Consider the following 20,217-nt stretch of genomic DNA (forward strand, 5'->3'; position numbering starts at 1 on the left):
TATTCTTGGTTTTCGTCTTATTTTGGCCTCTAGAATTTCCCATTAATATTTTTCCCAAGGGTGGCCGAACACCCTATATAATATTTATTATATCGTAACCGAGAAAGATTTTATTTTTCTTTTTATTCTTAATGCATAACTGTTTCAATAAAGATTATGAAAGTTTTAGATTCTCATTGGTATATATAATATTTCTTTTGTAAAAAACGTACGATAAAATATCAGAAACATACGATTTAGGAAACCAAATTCGAGTACTCGGCTCGGCTCGGAAACCGAGTCTCGACTGACAATCAATGCTGATTTCGAACCGCTCGAATAATCGAGTATTCCAACAGCCTTACTACCAACAATTCTGTTTTACATCGGAAACAAGTCAAGTATTTCCATCACGTTAGAGTTAATAGAATTTTTAGAGATACGATGAAAAATAACAGTTATGTCGTGTTAGAAGAACAGTGTTACCGATTTCCAGTATGTACCTTTAAAGTCAGTCTCGTTTGAATGGACGTTGAAACAGACTTTCTATCAATTCGAATTATTTGGTTACTTTAATACTTCTTTGCGTGCACAGCTTGTTCAAAATATTTCAACGATACGCGATAATTTTGTCTGCTCAACTCAGACTCGATCATCGTGTATCCATTGAACAAGCTGCATGTCACGAACAAAGAATCGATGAGCAGTTGTAAAGAATATGAAATTTGTTAAGATTATGGCTTCGATTCTTATGACGGTTTGCCTAAGCGATTTATGAATATAAATATAAATATGTATATGTATAGATATATTGATGATAATCACATAGATGCATTTACTGACACGTAAAAGTCAAACATACACAGTCATAAATTTATAAATAGCACTCATTCGATCATAAAGACAAGGAGAAAATGGCTCTTATACTAATTCTAGGTCGTTTATTAATTAACGTAAGGCTGTTATGAACGAACAAATTCAATAAAATTCCGCTAAATCAGAAGCAACGAATAGACCGGCTATCGACTGGAATCCATTAATAATAGAAGCTGATAACGATTCATCGAATGTTTCGGCAAAACCTTATTTTAGCAGAATCGATAAGAAAGAAACATAGAAACAAATCGGGAAAAGAAAAGAAACAAAGGCGTAGCTCGCGACTTTATCAAGAGCTGTACGATCAAACGAGGAACGTAACGCAAAACTGCTTCCAAGCTTCGTTTAATATTTCACTTTTTTTTTTTCTTTCGAGTTTCTATCTCTTTGTTTTCTTTTTCTTTTTGTTATTTTTTTTTTTTTAGTTTTACGCAAATGATGGTAGAATATTATGCAAAGCGGCTCTTTCTGCGTTTGCCTATTTGAACAAGGTATCTATTACTTTGTATACAACTTAGAAATGGTTCGTACGCCAAACAGTAATGTAAGCACTAACATGCAGTCGCATAGTACAGCGCCATAAACTCGTGCCAACTATATCGACATGAAAATTATTCCAAGACTGAATCTGTCGTCGAACATTTATCGGGTATTGGTAGACTAAAGAGGAGCATGCTGTAAAATACAAGGCTCCAAGGAGGGTAATCGAGTAGTAGTCGGGGCTGTTATGTAGGAAACCTTACCAACAGGTCACAGGAATTGCTTTGTTACTCGAGAATCGCTAAAAGCATTGGTATCGATCACATAATAGCCCTGAAGAACTATTTAGAAACTGTGAAATGTATCTTCGCAAAAGAAAAACGAAAAATTACAATTTATCGTAACGAGTCATTCATGCAACTATGGATCTTCTCCTTCTTTATGATTAGTTAGCCTGACTGATAATAGCGCATGAGATGGCGACTCGCACGAGCCGATAGTAAGTAAAGATGTTTCAACATGCCAGGCTGTTAGACCGAGAAGTTATGGTAGTCACTTAAATAGGCAGGGACAGGATTATTTTTTACACGATTGCGAAGCAATGTTCCCAAAAATTGAAAACTTGCCTCGAACACGTTAATACACATCAAATCTCACCTTTGTTCGAAAATTCACACGACACACATGGAGATCGTTTTCAAACGATAGAACGAACAGAAATTAAAAACAGCTGGAATTTGCTAAAAAATAATCCTTTCTTTTAAAGACGACTAGTGGTGTCTTTGATAACTGATTTTCATGCAGTAAAAAGATAAGTCTCATAAAATCGATATAAGTATCGTAACAAAGCCACCACAGTAACAGGGAATGTATTGTTAAGACTCACCCATAGAGTCTGCTGTCCCGTAAGCTGCTCCTGCTCCAAATAACATAGAAAGCACAATTACGATATGTACGATATGAACAGAATTGTTATCGTAATAGTACGGAAGTTAACTTAAAAAGGATTACCAGAACCATTAAATAACGATTTATTGAAACAATACATGTACAATATGCTAAACAAATAAATATAATAATATCCATTTGGCTTTGAAAAATATGTAACAATAAAACTATAAAGCTTCAAGCTCAGCACGTTTTACAAATGAATATATATATATATATCCATAATACTTATGAAAATGTAAAATAAATCACAAGACGAAGGTAAAACAAGCGGATCGCAGCTTCGACGGCGTCAATCTCTCCTATAGTCACCTCGATTCGTTTCCTTTCGTTCCAAATTTCTTTCTCGCAATATACCAATATGCCGTTTAACGTTTAATCGTTATTTTAGAACTCGCGAATCTACGAAAACAATGTTGTACCTTCTTTATGTTACAAGAGAGACTCTGTTTCGTGTAACATAAATGCCGAGAAGAATAATCGGCAATACTACGACGGTATAAACAATAAACTGTTGCTATACAACCATGCGCCAATCATCGTGAACGTTTCATGGTATCGTATACATAATAATCTCAAATGCTGCAACTGATATATCTCTACGTTACGCTACAGAGTTAAGACTGGTATCTTATTTGCATGAATCTTTAAATCTCTACATGCACTGTTTCCAATCGCGTGCTTCCGAATATATATATTCTCAAAGTCTGCAAAGCAACGACACTCTTCGTAATCAAACTCTAACACGCGAAGCGAAATTTCAAAAACGTCATTTTACTTTTCCGTATACAATTGTAGAGTGGAAGTACCAAATGGATTCAGTGCTAAAATCGAAGAAATTTTTCTATGATTAGGTATCACGTGCCATTGCCAATAACTCTAGAAAAAGGCAATAGTGTCAGTAGCTTCCTTGCGATTGAAAAACCTATTCGTAACTGGAACAGTGGTTCAACATTGACGAATTTAGAAGAACTCCAAGCTTCGAAGCATATTTCTTTCAAAAATGGCTAAATGCTTTTTAAATTAGAACCTGCGAGGTCTCGAAAGAATAAAAGCATACTACATCGTGGAATAAGAAAAATATTCTTACGTAATGTTTTGTTCCTAGATCGTTAAAATATTGGTGTCTTTTCGTGAAATTTTTGCTCAAACACTTTTGATGATAGCTTTTTCAAAATTTGCGTACGTAACTACGCACAATTTATCATTAACACAATTAGCACAAAAATAAGTCGAAAAAAAAAACAAATTTTGTTTATTTGAAGCTTCGTTTACGAGAAATTTGAAAATGTATTGATAATACGTTTATTATTATTTGGTATTAAGAACTGTTGTATCAAAATTTACAGATCTTTTACGACCACCAGATTTATGGGAATTATGAAATGCACTAAATCTCTGTTCTGTTTTCTGTATCACCCTTTTGTTTGGATGACGACGATTTCGAAATCGTTGCCTGTAATACTTAGCTCCTGTTGTTGCGCTCCAATTACTAGCTCCTAACGCTTTCACCATGTCAACGTATTCACGATTACTGTAGCGAGACATGGTTACAATTCGACTGACAGATTAACAAACTAACAATAAAAATAGTCAACATTAGAGAGGATAACGAATATGAAAGTGTAAACGAAAATGATCATGCTACGTGAGAGCTTGAAACAATTTTCAAACTCGATTTTCTCGTAAACGAAACTTCGAACGGAAAAATGTTATTCCTTTTTTTCGAATTATTTTCGTACGTAGAATCACTCTCTGTCGATAGTACTACCCGTCTGGTGACACCCTGTATAGCTTTAAATTAATTTCAAAATGTTCAAGTCCGCTATATTTTATCATTTTTATACATTATTTTAACAAAAAACGTATAAAAGAGTTAAAAAATTATTTTTTTTACAGTTTTAAATTTTAGTATAAAAAATAAAAATATAATTGTACTTTAACGTGAAGTTTTGATAACCATGTCAGTCAGAGTAAGAATAAAGTCTTATATGTTTATATTTTCTTGATGATTCACGAAACATTTTATATAATAGAATATAAGTTCCTAAAACGGAAAACAACGGAAAGGAGTCATGAAGCCTCTGAACCGAAGGATTTGCATTAAGTAATCGCCATATCCGCTGTATATACTCGCCTATTTGAAACTATAAACATGAAAATAATAAAACTTGAAGAGCATTATAGAAGAATGGTTAGATACATTCAAACTGAATATATAAACAGCACTTTTGAGAATAGGAAATGGTATCCCTTCAAAAATGAAGAAAGTCTTATAATAATATCGAAGACTAAAAATGCATTAGATTTTTGAAAAGAGAAAAAAGACATAGTAACATAAGAGAAGCTTTATTATAGAAATAGTTAACCAAAAATAAAATAAATATCATTAATGTTTACGAAGCTGTTTTTGAAAAAAGGCTACAAAATTTGTATAGAACGACCTTAGGTTCAACATCCACAGTTTTATTACAAGAAGAAGAATCGACAGAAATACCTAGAATTATAGAAAAAGAAAATGGTGTATTTTCTTCTATAAAAATGTGTTTCTGTAAAGATGTTTATATCAATTTTTGAAAATTGATTAATCTTTTAGTGGTAAAAAGTTTTTGTTGCTTTTGTAATAATATCTGAATGAAAGGTTTTCTTTTTCATAGTTAGGAAAATTATTATTTGGTATCGGTCCTCTTAGTACTCCCACTTTGCAATTGAAGTCGCGTATGTAGACACAAGCACGCGTGCGAAATCGATTAGTACTGTTCTTAAGTGTCTACTATTTAGAAATCGAATGTAATTTATCACAGATGAGTACGTATTATAGCCTCGGGTAGACAGTAATAAGTACTGGTGTGTTGCGTGACGTAAGTGTGCCCCATTAAACTGATAGCGTGACCTCTTTTGTTAGAAAGAATAACGCAATTTACTTTATCTACTTAATACATAAAAAGTAGCATTAAAGATTGTGCTGCGATATGCTCAATATAATATAAAATTGACAGTATTGTTGCTCGATAGAAAGCCGTTACAGATTTCCTTTCAAAGTGTTCGATAGCATATTTGCCGTACAATATCATATACGTGATTCGATGCTGTTCAAGATAATTACTATACCGTGTTTTTTCAACCTTTTTAACGAGTATCTCGTGATCCGTACTACCTACTTTAATTGTACACAATTATTTACGTATTTTGCGCACGATAAGCATCTCTAGAGATTCATCGGTAGCCTAATGAGTATAAACGTGCATTTATTTCCTAGCCTTCTATTTCTTCGCAAGGACAAAATCTGAAGTATCTTTTCCCCTCTCTGAGTCGAATGTTTAAAATATCACGCATGTCTGATGCTTCATCAATAAAGTGTAGACGGCCGGATGCGTGGACGGATATGACAATAGTATGCCATGCATAAAATGTGACACAGAATATGACCGTTATCCGCGAGGAAATGCAATATTCTTATTACGCGTTATCAGCATTGGACAGTTCTCACTAAACGATAGGTACAAAGTCTTTTGCTTAGGAACTAAGCTAACAAAGGAAAATCAAATGAAAACGAAGAAGATGCCTGCGGGTAGGGTCGTATAATACGTACATACAAGAAAGGTCAATAGAAATCAGCAGAAAAGAAAAAGGATTCCAAACTGAAGATTATCTACCTAATGATTTGCTATACGTATTAGGGATGGTATTAAGTGGCTTATTTATTGCATACCTGTCGTTACCATGCCTGAATAAAGCTAGAATTTCTTCGAATGTTTTATTCTTGGTCTCAGGAACCTTCTTGTACGTGAAGATCCAGAAGATGGCTAGGAATGCACTGAATGGTAGGAACGTGTAGTTTTCAAGGCAAGACTGTAACAGGCGAAAGCAAAAGAAGATTAGCATTAAAATATAGTAACAAAGATTAAATGCGGTATCTTGTGTGAAATTTAACGATCTTCACAATTTTTCTAATCGTTAACGCGTTAAAGTATATCTATCTTGAGACTATACATTTTTAATTAATTTATAACTAAGTACGTTTCCGGAAAAAGGATTCATCTATTTTGGTAAATCCTTTGTAAATCCAGCTTCGTCAGTGAAAAGTATGTTGAAAATGAAATTCGGGTCGTCAATACATTTTGTTGATAGTCGAAATGTCAATCTTTTCAGATAGTTGGCAGATTTCAAAGCTTGCACCCGTCGAAGATACGGATGGAGTAATTGTTAATGAGAAGTTTGTAAAACCAATGAATGACTGATATCTACAGCCATTGAAATTCTTAGATAGCTCGTATTTAAATTTTCTTCTACCATTTTCAAAACGAGTTCTCAATGGTAGGAACAGATTGTGGTCAATCGGAGTTAAAGTATTTCTCGTTACACAAACGGTGAGCTAAAGAAGTGTTCTCATTGGCAAGACTAAACTGATCCAAACCAATTTCTTTGTTTACGTTGAATTTGCTGCGAAAAAACTTGCGTTTTCTATTTCTTTCGAACAGTTCAATTATCATGAAATGCTCATTTTATTTGTAAAGTATAAATATATTTCTTTTCTTCGTATATTACATATTTTTAACGTATACGTTTAATAATTTTTGTTTCTTCGATTTATGAAAACAAGACTTATAGAACTGCTAAAATACATTAGTTTGTGGGATCGCCTCCTGTACTTGCCACTAGAGGGACCGTTCCTCTCGCAAGCGCTCGACCGGTCTTCCGTTTACTACGTTCCTCAACCGACTACCTACTATCCCAGCGGTTAAGACAGGGTCTGCTAGGATGACGAGTCTACTAGCAGACCCAGGACAAAACGCTCCCCTCTCCTTTCTTCTTCCATCTCTCATCAACAGGATTGTTTATCCTCAAAATAATGTTAATATATTTAATAAATGTTTTATACTTTATTAGAACAACGAAGTTTATTACGATCCACTTAGCCATCAATTTAATCAAAATTAAAATTAAAATTTCTAACGCAATTTACTCGATACGTCATTTATTTTATGGGGTTTATGAGTTCTTTCGTCCGGAAACGTCCTCGATTGCAGAATAAGTAAGTGCAAATATGGAAGTCTAACGCGTCTTACCTTCATACTTGGGAAACCAATGCCAACCAAAAAGTTAGCCATCCAATTGACGAGGACCGCGATAGACATGGCGGCAGGTCTAGGACCCTGCGAGAACAGTTCGGCTGTAATCATCCAAGGTATAGAACCAGGCCCGACAGCAAAGAATACCACGAAACTGAGCGTCGACACGACCGACAGATAAGACATCCAGTCAATCATTTCCTGCACATAACCGAAAAACTCCTATCAGGCAGTAGAATTGTGTTCTCCTTTCCTGAGCAGCCGGAGGAGTTACTCTCAGGATTAAAAAAAAAAAAAGAAAAAAAAAGAAATCGTAATATCTACGTAACTTAAAGAGAAACTGATAATACAGCATGCCAGTGTGCAGCTCAACCCTGTGTCAAGGCGATGATGCGATTGCAACAATGCGAACGTGCTCTGTTATGTACAATTAATATCTTTTCTTGAAGCAATGAAGCATGATTTTCTATTTTAACGTAAGGAGTAACCAGGACACGTTCCTTAGACCTCAATCAGAGAGAACACAAACGACATGGTAAAACGCACCGGGCACACAACACTTTACGCCTTTACATAAAAAGGGGTACACGTATTGTGCTGGTTTTGCTGAACAACACGAGGAATGAAGCGGTCATTGGCTCTCGTGGCTCCTCTGAGCAGTTCGTGTTTTCCGTTTTGAACGATTTGAAAATATAATGTTGGTTTTCAAAGCGATCACGTTCAACGTAAGAGAAGCAACAGTGTTATAGAGATGCAAAGATTTGGTACTGCGTAAGAGTTTAAATTTGGTTTCGTACGTACTGACGGTTCTTGAGCCAATAATGTAACGTGACAAAAGGGTGACAGGTTTGAGCCAAATAGAATGTATACTAATAATAAAGGAAGTAAATGTCTCCTCCAGGCAGTCACGAAAGAGGCCGTTAATGAAGAAGGGAGGGGAACGGGGTAGGAAAAGTACAGGGTTATTAAAAAGCACAATTATTAAGCCTAAGCAAACAAATGAGAGTGCATGCATCGTAGGTATTTGATACGCGTTTTGTAATATTTTCAAACAGTATTTTTTATAACGATTCGTGACATAGATTCGAAGGAAAATTGCAAGTTACATATGTGTCGATACACTGGATGTTCGTAAACTCTAATATGCAAATAAGGAATAACACGCAGGAAAAGGAGTAGACCTTACAAGTTACATGAATGTCTGGGAGAAAGTAAAATGAATTTTTGAATGCAAGTTTATATACGTAAAATGGTGATAATTCTCACTGTCGGTGCAGTGCTGCACTCCAGCTGTGAACAAAGTGTTAGATACACCTTTCGCCAAGGTGCATGAAGTGACAAAGCACAAAGAGATAGCTATATACAATCCACGTTCTCTGTGGTGTAATTAACGTCCTAGGAAACCCTGATTCCCATCGACTTTCAACGTCGATCAAACAATCATTTTTTACAGTTATATACGTTTTATTTCAAAATGCTAATATTATATTCTATCCGACCGTTATTATGTGACGTTAGTATGTGACGACACGTTACGAATAGTTCGTAGAAGATCGATATTTTAGTTCAGTGTTAAAAACAGTGCGTACACTCGAAACGGGGATTCTTGAAAGTTTAACTTACCTTTATGAGAAAAGAAATTGTGATGAATATTGAAAAGATAAACATGCCACCAAGACCGTATAAGTGCAGTGTACGTCTTCCTGTTCTATCCATAAGCGGGATGGATACTAACGTCATACAAACCATAATGGCACCTATGCCAATGGTTGCAAACTTGGCACTCTCCTCTGTCAAACCAGAACTAGTGAACAAATTTGTCGAATAGTAAAACACCTGAAACACACAGCAATTTTACGGGCCATTAGATTCCCCGAAACTCGAACAATAGACACTGTGTCCGGCCAAATTCAAATTTCATAGCCTGTAATTTACGTCGAGTTTATAGCGAGTGCTACTTACAGCATTAATGCCTGAAAGCTGTTGGGAAAGTTGCATAACCACACCAATAACAAGAGGCGCTCTCAGCGTTGGGCTACATATGAGCTCTGTCATCGATATTCTAGATTCGGCTTGTTGAGCTCGTTCTTCGGCTCTCATTTCTTCGATGTCTTCTTCCACTTGGTTACTGGCTCTCAACCTTCTCAAAGCTTTACGAGCTTCTTCCTCCCACTGTTTGGTAATGAGCAAATATCTGGGGCAGAGAATATAATGGTAATACCGTAATCGGTGCGCGAGATAACTCACGAAAACGCTAAGAATTTTTACTAGCTACGGCGATATAGTTGGGTAGCGTTTGTTTACTGCGGTCGCTACGTTGGAGTCTACCTTGGTGATTCAGGGCAAACTGGAAGCAGCAGTAACTGTAGAATTGCAGGGCAGATAGCTAGTCCTAAGAGAACTGGCCAACCCTCATTTGTTCCAAGGATTTGCTCGATGCCCAGCACCTGGGAGACCAGGAGACCCACCGTAACAGCGAGCTGGTTCACCGTGCCTAGGCCGCCTCTCAGGTTCAGTGGTGCTATCTCCGATATGTACATGGGAACCAATGAGGTGTTTAAGCCACAATTCACACCGATGATGAACCGTCCAAAGAACAATATTTCGTATGACTGAGCAATCTTTGTACAACCCATCAGGCACGCCCCCACGATGCCCAGCACGTTGTTTAGCAGTAAGCCCCCCTTTCTGTCAGTGAATGAGAAAACATGAGCGATGTAATCGATCAAGTGCTCGTTAACCAACGGTACGTTTCATTATTTAATACTCAAACGTTACGCGCTACTGATGATATCTGGCATACAAGCCTACCGAGCTACGCGTTAACGTAATGCAACGATATCGTACAAACCTGCCAAATCTGTTGGCAATTATTCCTCCGCTAAAACCACCTAGCATACCACCAATCGCAAATATGCTTACGGCTACAGAATACAATTTCTTCACGGAATCGTCGGAAATGTCTTCTCCATACCTATCCTTGTACACGTCTTTCATAAAATTTTCAATGTTCTGAAACAGAGAAATTTCAGCGGATCGATATTTTTGGGGAGAAAAATAGACATTTAAGGGGGTATTGCTGTCTAGATTGTCATTTATTCGGCCTTCCTTATAATTTTTTTTTTCAACGATGGGTAGGCTGCTTTGTACTGAAATTTTACAGATATACAAGGTGTTTGGCCACCTGGGAAAAATTTTAATTGGAAATTCTAGAGGCCAAAATAAGACGAAAATCAAGAATATCAATTTGTTGATTAAAAAGTTATTAAAAAATTAAATTAAAAAATTTCAAATTATTCACGGAAAAATTATTTTCAATTGCAAGATTCAATTACAATCATTTTTGATGAATAGACATACCACCCAAATTCTACGCACTTTCGAGAAAAAAATTCGAGTAGGTGCTGACATTTTTCGGCGAAATTAAAAAATTTCAAATCGTTCTAAAAAAATTATTTTTGGTTGCAGGGGTCAATTTTGCAACCATTTTTGGTGAATACACATACCCCCGAAATCCTACGTACTTTCGAGAAAAAAATTGGAGAAGGTGTGAAATTCGTTACCGAAAATATAATGTCTGATCATGAATAAATGTTTCCCCTGAAATTTCATGTGTTTCAAATCGTTTTGAAAAAACTATTTTCGGTTGCAAGGGTCAATTACAATCATTTTATGTAAATAGACATACCCCTGAATTCCTACCTATTTTCTAGAAAAAAATTGGAGAACGTGTGAAATTTTTCGACAAAATTAAAAAATTTTAAATCGTTCTAAAAAAATTATTTTTAGTTGGCGGGGTTTACTTATAATCATTTTTGGTCAATAGACATACTCTCGAAATCCTACCCAGTTTGGAGAAAAAAATTCAATACGAGCGGAACTTTAAACGTTAATAATTTTTTAACGAAGCCTCCATCAACAAATTAGTATTCTTGATTTTCGTCATATTTTGCCCTCTAGAATCTCCCATTAAAATTTTTCCCAGTGGTGGCCGTACACCCTGTATTTATTCATCTTATAAGTATGTAGAATATTTTTTTCATCAAAAAATATTAAAAATTATGGGAGTTATAACTTCTTGTTTAAATGTGTTTTTTAAAACTGATTTCCATGATATTTCAAGATCTAGCGGACCGACTGACTTCAAATTTGTGGAGAATATTCAGCAGACGCGCTTTTATCGCTGGAACTAGAGATTTAAAAAAATATTGAGTTTTACTATTTTTTTTAATATGCTGAAGACAAAAGAAAGGTTAAAAAATAGAAATTCGAAATTTTTCCCTAGTTCCTGCTATAACTTCATCCTTTCTAATGAGGATATTTTTTCGCTCCCTGTTTCAGAAGAACCATTAAACAAGAAGTTATAACTCAATTTTTAATATTTTTTTATGAAAAAAAATACTGTACATGTTTATAAGATGAATAAATATATCTGCAAAATCTCAGTACAAAACAGCCTATCAACCATTAAAATAAAAAAATTACAAAAAAGACCAAAAAATTGATAGTCTAGACAGCAATACCCTCTGAAGTCGTGTTCTGTTTTGCGAAGCGAATTTAACCACGTTAAGATATTATCTCATACTTCATAAATAAGATCTTCTTTTTTTTTTTTATGGAACATACCACTTCTGGCGCATTAATGACTCCAGTGTTGTATCCAAATTGCAACATTCCTAAGACTGCTGCTAGTATTGCATACGACAGGAAAAGTGTTAGCCCCTGAAAATATCAACGTGTGTGGTTAAGTAACGAAATTTAACAATGTGAAAAATTTTTTGAAACCAAGGTTAAGAACAAAGTAGCAGCTTGAAATAAAATAACCAATAAATATGTTTCTAACCGAAGACAAATGATGTAACAAGCAAATGGAATAGAAATAATATCGATGAGGGGTGAAATAAAACGCCGAAGAACGTCATAATAGTTTATTACAATATCTCTAGTCGGTTGATTATAAAATTATACGCTACAATGAATGGTCATCGTGCAAAGGTACAATAAGATGCATAACGAAAATTGACAAAATTAAACGAAATAATAACACAAGTACGAGAAATCAAATACAATCATAACACAATAATAAGAATAATAAATGATGATGACGACGATGATGATTGTACAAACAGCCATCAAAAGCGATTCGCTCAGTGGGAAATAAAAATGGCACGCTAAAAAATGAGAGAGTTTTGATCGTAAAGACAACCGTCACCTGCTCCAAAAGTCTAAGTTTCCGTCGATGAGAGTGTTCTTCTAGTCGATCCACGTATTCTCGTAACTCTTCGATTTCTTCTTTCACCTGCTGTACTGTATCTAGTTCGTGCTGCGTAGAATTGGGAAATACGGTTTAGAAAAAATGGAAATGCATTTCGAGGCACACGCTAGATACCCGGAGGGTTACTTAAACGGTAGCGTTAAGAATTTCGCGACGCAAACGTTAGGGATTGCGCAAAAATATCGTTCGCGCGAACTATCGATCTATGTTAGGACGCTTCTTCGAGTTGCTCTTTCGCTTCCCCGTTAATAGTTTAAATTTAAATTAGGGGATCTCGGAGCGTGGAAGCGTTTTCGATTGTTGGACATATAGACCCGACGGTACCTTGATTGCGACCATGTCCCGTTTCACCTCGCTGACCTCGCTCTGGCAAGATTCTACGCTCTTGGTGAGTTCCTGAAGTTGCGAACGGATCTCGCAGAGGGCTACGGTGGTCTCCAGCTGGCGGTCACCCCGCTGCAGCTCATCCAGCTTGGCACTCAAGTTCATACTCATAACGCTGACCTGTTTCTGCAGACTGCCCACACATACACACCCTCACGTGAATCTCGCTGGCTCGCCCCGGGAAAATAAATCGACATTGTCGAGCACATTGACAGACACTAGACACGATCAAGGCTAACTATTTTGCCTAGTCCCTAAAGAGAAGTTCAACTACCTCCGCGCGAAACTGCCGAGCCTTCAGTAGCGTAACTCTTGTCCGCGCGCACCGTGCGTTCTCTTTTTCTTTTTCTTTTTTTTTTTTCGCGTTATTTTCTTCCCACCGGGCGCGCCTTGTATCCTCTCTATCTCACGTTGCAAGGATATAAAGCACTGGTTCACGGTGGAGAAAAATACATAAATAATTCAACGGGCGTACACCATGGTACACCATCTTTGAATCTGATGCGAGCCAGCGGTAGCTCGGCAGCTAAGGATACGCCGGGTATACGAGTACAGCGTGTAAAACAGAGATATACAGACACACATATACGTATTATATCAGATTCCGTCTATGTATATGAGTATAGAAATATATATATATATATATATTGAATTGAAAAATAGCACAACGTACAAACGCCACTAAAAGCACGTCTAAACTGTGTGTGGGTGAGTGTCAGGGTGAGAAGAACTACGGTGATATATATATTTAAATATATATATATGTATGTATGTATATATATTATATAATTTATATATATATATATTATATATACATAATTGTCGGAGCTGTGCACATTAGATGGAAGTTTGTGAAGGTGATAAATGAAAATTAGTCCCCGTTATAACAGATGTAAACAGGCCCCGTAAGTTGCATACTATATAGATTTAATTTTTCGCAAAACGCAACGGTCGTCCTTTCCGTCCCTATTTCGTTAACGTATCGCGAACGTTCCCACCCTACCCCTTACCAACACGGCTGCATAAACACGAGAGCTTCGGCACACGCGAAGCGTGATCTACAGACACGATGCGGGAATGTGCAAGTGGGTAAAAAAGAATGATTTAATGCTCGTTAACTCCGAACGTTGCGTGTAAACACGAACAAGTAATACGCATAGATTAATGATGAAACGATTAGAAATCTCTCGATCGAAGGAGATTTAGCAAACTTATCGATCGATGTGCACAGCCAAGCAAAAAAGGTGGTTTCGTTTAATCAGGGATGAAACGAAAGAGAAGAAAAAAGGTTATAGAATAAATAAAATGAGAGAGAAATTTCACGCAAGGCACGAGTGACGGTGTGAACAGTGAAAAATGAATGAACACATGATTCCGCAATAGAGGGAGGAGAGAAAATATGACCGAAAGAAAAAGGGGCAAGAACGCCAGAAAGGAAGGGAGAAGAAAAAGAAGTGGGCGAAAGAAACTGGTAACAAACGGGAATCGAGGACGAAAGTGGGAGTTTTGAACGAAAATAAAATAAATAGATATAAGTAAATATATAGCGAAAGAAAGAGCAGCGATGATGTTGCCATGTACCTGGGAGGTAGGGAGACCATGGCTGTGTTCCGAAACTACAGTAGCCTCTATGCCTCCCCACTCACTCCTCTTGATTCAGTATTTCGTCTTATTCTCACAGATCTATTTGTTCTTTGCTTTGTTCACGACATATGTACGTACGTTGGATTATCCACCAAATCCAATCAATTGACTCTGAACGATTGCACAGCTTGTTGTCAAGTGGGTCCACAACCAAAGGTGGAGGGGTAACGTGTGGCGGGGGGTTTAAAGGCCGACGACGCCCGCCCCTGCCTTCTTATCTCACTCACTCTGTAAAACTTTACCTAGTTTGGAAACACAGTCGTGGTTCAGTCAAAATCATGTCATAAAATGGTATTCAGTCGCTCGAATTAGTCACGTGACGTCCAATTCTTCTAAAGGATGGGTTCGTCACGTGCGGAGACATTTTTTTTTTTTTCTCTCGCGCATCGCCATGCGACGCGCCGCCAGCTTACTCACCCCTGCCTAGTCGCCCGCGTCCACAAGCGAGCTTGCAATTTGAATGGGACCATCAACTTTTTATGCGAAACGAACCGTCGGCAAAATAATTTACAAAAATCAGCATGATATCATGAAGTGATAAAATAACGCAGACACGCACACAAATAACTCACAATGACTACCACATCGAACAACGAGCGTATCGATTGAAACGACGCCAAGGAAATGCCGCTTGTATCTCCCTTTTGGTATCGCGCGAAATATCTGGCACGCGAAATTCTATCGTGGTGCTTCGCCGGACAACGATCGTGAACGCGTTATGTACCTGGTGCGTGAATCAGAAACGTAACCATTGCCGTGCAATCGCTTGTAATCCATTTTCCTTTGTATCGTCGATAGTCTCTGTTATCATACGGGTGTTATTGCGCGTTTATTTGTGTACCTGACTTCGAGAGAACGTGACATGACATCGAATGGAATGAGCAATCAGTGGTAAGCCTGCGAGCGCCGCAGCCAAAAGAATTCATGTAAAATCGTTTCAACGAATCACCGATGTCTCGATATTACTGTTATGACCGAGGGTGTGTAAGTATGTACAAGAATAGGACTAGAGCGAGTGTGATTTATGTATAAATGATAAATGGCACGGCACAAAGCCTTGCATTGCATTCTCTGATACATAAAGAGTCTATATAAAATGATAAGCAGGGAAACCTTGTCTGTCTTGTTTGTTTTGTTTTCTTGTTCTTTTTTTTTCTTTTATTTATGTTTATCTATCTTTTTTTCTTTTTTTTTCTGAGATCAATAAGTGAACGACGGCACCGCCACTTAGGCCGGGAATTACCTGGATGCGTTTAGAGAACATTGTAAAAACTATTTGAACATTTAAAAGAACAATGTTTGTGGAAAAGGTTCGTTGGGTAGAAATTCTTGTCTACGAGAGAGCTTATGATCGATAAGCAAGTGCTATCGATTCGGGTACTTGAGGGGCGAATAATAGAGAGCGAGAAGTGTTCTCTTAATTGGTATGCAAGTCTTAAGAGCTTATATACGCTGTTCTACTGTACTGTCGTAGCACTAAACTAAGTTACTTTGAATAAGATTTTAAAAAGGATAAAAATTTCAAAAATTTCAAACTTCAATAAAACTACGTCGGAGCGTTTCAGACGCAGGGATGTCTAAAGTAAATACTACGTTTTAATCGCTGAAGAAAAAAGGATAGAGTACATAGTTTCTATACAATACCCTAAAAAGAGATCACTACGAAATATTAATAGGTACAGGAACCTAAAAGGTGGCGCTAAACTATGAGATTTGACTTTAAAACGTTTCCAAGTTCACGATCATTGAACGTTTATTGCACGATTTCTTCAGACGCGAACGGATCTTGGTAATCTCCACGAAATTTCAAATTCGCTCGATGCAAGAGAACAATGGACGATGCGTTACGAATCAAAGAGAACGAAACAAAAGACACAGGAAATCGGTAAAACTTTCGTGACGAAAGAAAATCGTATCGTAAATCGGAGCGGTCGATGAAAATGAAAAAGATCGTCGGTTATTGGGTGGATGGGTCTCTGCCATTACATCCAACAATCCAGATAATTCTCAAAGACGTCGGTGGCGACGCCCATCATACAGTCCCCGGCACTTGATTACTCTCAATCCATAAGGATATCATATTTGATTTAAAAAAAAATACACCGTTGCGTCCTTTGTCCTACGAAGTAAGCTTGAGCCTTGGTTATTTAAACAACGAACACAACCAGTGTTTACCGAGAATTTTTATACATTGTACGACACTTGAATACCCTCATCGGCCTAAAATGCTATTTCAAAGTATTCTACAAAGCCAACAATTGCTGTATCGCGTAAGAACTATAAACTAATTAAAATAAAATACCGTAAAATATTTAGAAATCAAACAATGGGGTGGAATAAAAACATTAACGGATTAATGGTCTTTTTCTTAGGAACGAGAAATATTCAAATCGATAGATAATTGCAGAGAAAACAGGGAACATGAATAATTGATAATTTGACCAAAAAATCCCAAAAGTTATGACACAGAAACGAGAATAGACGCACAGAAATGGCATCAACGATTTATTTTGAAAAGAGCATCGAATAAGGTGATCTGTCCAGTGAATGAACATCCTCCGGTAAATGCTTCATATTATATGAAACATTAAGAAATTTTAAAATCCCGTAATGTTGAAGTTTATATAGAACTTCCCATGAAACCCCATACATAGATGTTTCATAATAGTGTTCTTTTTTTTTATCTATAACCTGTACACCATTACATTTCATTGTCTTCTTGATGGCGTCTAACAAGTTCACGGTAAATCTTATTAATTGACATCCACAATTGGTATTTTGAGGTGCATGTATTGGTTTATTATAAGTTTGTGTTTATAGTTATATTGTTTAGGTGTTTCTTTAACAAAATATGCCGTGAATAGTAGATTTGTACGAATTTGTCAATTTTTATTATGTGTTCATGCATTGGACTGAAGATAATAGTAAATACCAACAGTTGTTCATTCATTAAATTAAAATAAAGTCCTTTATCTCTCTTAACCGTTAATACGTACATACAACCATAGCATTCATTAAATTAAAATAAGAAATCATATCTTAGTACTTAATAATTATAATTTTACTGAATTTTACTTGCAAGGAGACTGCAAGCCTTGGGATCACCGGTTCAGTTAAAATTTTGCAGAGCGATAGATTTGGTCCCCCTGTTTATGAAGCTACATATATGGTTATACGGGTCACTACCTAATAGTTTATCAGATATTTACAATTAATGATTCATCGTTCCATAAATACAATTCTATTCGAGATGGCTACAACATGTAATAATCTAACCTAGCGACAACGAATCCAGGGCAAATGGACAATCTTTTTTGCTTTTTTCTTCAATTCCTTTTTTATTTTTTATCAATTTTTTACGTATAAAACACATAATGGATTTTAAATAAATTATAAATTTGTATTAAACACAGACTTGAGACACTTTTGGAAGCTAATAATTCTGTTAATATCATAGATCATAGAAGAGTGCTAAATTGTGATGAAACTGGGGTCTACATACCCCAATACAGAGAAAGTCTTAAGACCAAAACACTATCAGAACTTTTATGAAAATAGTTCTGGAAATGAAAATTAATGAATTATAGCATTATGCACTTGTAATGCAAAAGTTGTAATCTTACTACCTATTATTAAATTTACTAAATGCACTTAAAATTATGTTTTTTTTAAATATCACCTTATCTTTTCACTTGTAATATTTTCGTTCATTCGTTAGAAATTGGTGTTCATTTATTGGACATTTAAACCGATTTTACATTTAAACCTGTTCCTGGCTTTTAACGAAGGCTACCAATATTGAACGTTGAAAGCATTCAAGAAATTAAATAACCATTATTTAATATTAATTTTAACAGACGTGTGGTTTAAATATTTATTCATTGGACAGATCACTCTACATGTTAAATAACTGGACAAGTCAAAACATCGTTTAGTGTCAAAACTATACAACGAATTATCAAGAATCTACTATTCTTGCAACTGTATAAACTGAAAAAGAAGTTGTATTTAAGAGAGCATTATCGACGCGTGCGTTTATGTTTTTGCAAAGAACATACCCAGCAGAGTCAAGAATAGAAAATCATCTTATTTTCCAACAAAAATATGTTTCATTTAGATGATTCTGACGACTTTGCGTATTATTTTTATAATGTGAATCGTCTACTGTTTCTGTAATGGCAACAATTTTCTGGAAAACAGAATATTAGAAACTATAAAAACTTTTTAGCGATCCGAGTGTAAAAGAAACATACTGTTTTTAATAATTAAAAAAAGTTTTTAACGATTAAAAGCCATGGGCTTTAAAGACCATATTGTTACTGATTACACAACTACGCTTTGAAAATGTTAATTCATTTTGTCAATTGCATAATTCATTTCGGGTTTGGAACGTGGAAATAAAAGTGATAGAAAAATTACTGCAGAAAAAGTATGTTTGACAAATTCTGGCTTTGGAGTATTCAAGTTAAATCTTTAGAAGTGAATTAATGTTTTTATGAATGGCATTTGATGATGAATATTTGAAATGGATAATTTATATCTTTTTAAATAGGGCATAACAAATAACCAAAAATTAGTTTAATCAGATGCTCCACTATTATTTAATAAGAACAGTGCAATCGTCAGAAACCATAACAATTTTGATACATAAATCAACAATTAAAAGAAATGGTTTTTAAAATGCATTTTATTATTGGTGATATAACTACACCTCCAGAATTTTAACGCGTTTATTGAGAACGTCTAAGACTGATTTATTCAATTCGAATATCGTCTGTTTTTGCTGATAAGACAATTGAAACTGAGTTACAGCATTACTTACATAGTTTGTACGAATCCCTTCCTAGAAGAGATTGTTACAATAAATGAAGGTAATGGAATCATATTAAATATTAACCCCTTGCACTATAATATCGTGTCACACTTAGGTATAATATGCTTTCGCATGTATATTTGGTCAAACGTAAGCTGGACGTGCAACATTATTTTTCAAAATATATAAATCCAACACCATCAAAAGAAGAATCACCCAGAACCTATAAAATGTCTGCAAAACAAGAAACGTAGTGAAATAACAATGAAAATGCAAAAGAAGTTGTGTTACATCTATCATATTGCTTCAAAAGATATCTCACGAACGACAATAATTAGTCTTTTGTCAGTTTCTTTCCAGACGTTAGTAACTTAATGTATGCATCATTTTACAAATTGCAATAAAATGTTATTAATACATTATTTATTTTCGGGTCGAAATTTATTACACTTCACTGAATAAATTGTTAGTAATCGTTATATTTAAAGATCTCGAAATGTTTACTTTTCGTGTTACGATTTGTTTGATTATATTACAGCGTTTACGAAAACATGTTTATAAAAATGAATCAGATATTGTGGTTTTTATAATAACGAATGTCGTATCGTTAACACGCGTTAAACATGTGTGTTACACAGTGGTTAAAACCCGTCAAAACGTTAACTTACTTCAAATTTTCGAGTATATTTTTTTTGGAAATTGTCGTATTTTGCTTAATTATATTTTTGTACGGATTGCAATATCTT

At 35.6% G+C, this 20,217-nt stretch overlaps 1 protein-coding gene across 20 annotated transcripts in view; it reads right to left on the bottom strand.

Moving 5' to 3' along the window:
- Glut1 (Glucose transporter 1) overlaps positions 1-20,217 on the bottom strand; it is an 86,122-nt gene that overhangs the window by 15,851 nt on the left and 50,054 nt on the right. For 7 of the 20 annotated variants that reach the window (XM_076763836.1, XM_076763842.1, XM_076763837.1 and 4 more), the window contains exons 4-13: positions 12,955-13,147; positions 12,568-12,678; positions 11,982-12,077; positions 10,207-10,367; positions 9,684-10,043; positions 9,318-9,549; positions 8,979-9,191; positions 7,353-7,577; positions 5,996-6,135; positions 2,222-2,254 (exon numbers count right to left, since the gene is read on the bottom strand). In XM_076763836.1, coding sequence (XP_076619951.1) covers positions 2,222-2,254; positions 5,996-6,135; positions 7,353-7,577; positions 8,979-9,191; positions 9,318-9,549; positions 9,684-10,043; positions 10,207-10,367; positions 11,982-12,077; positions 12,568-12,678; positions 12,955-13,147 — 1,764 coding nt within the window. The other 13 variants (XM_076763839.1, XM_076763843.1, XM_076763845.1 and 10 more) reach the window with 8 other exon arrangements.

This window comes from Colletes latitarsis, chromosome 4 (assembly GCF_051014445.1).
Source record: "Colletes latitarsis isolate SP2378_abdomen chromosome 4, iyColLati1, whole genome shotgun sequence".
Classification (NCBI taxonomy): domain Eukaryota; kingdom Metazoa; phylum Arthropoda; class Insecta; order Hymenoptera; family Colletidae; genus Colletes; species Colletes latitarsis.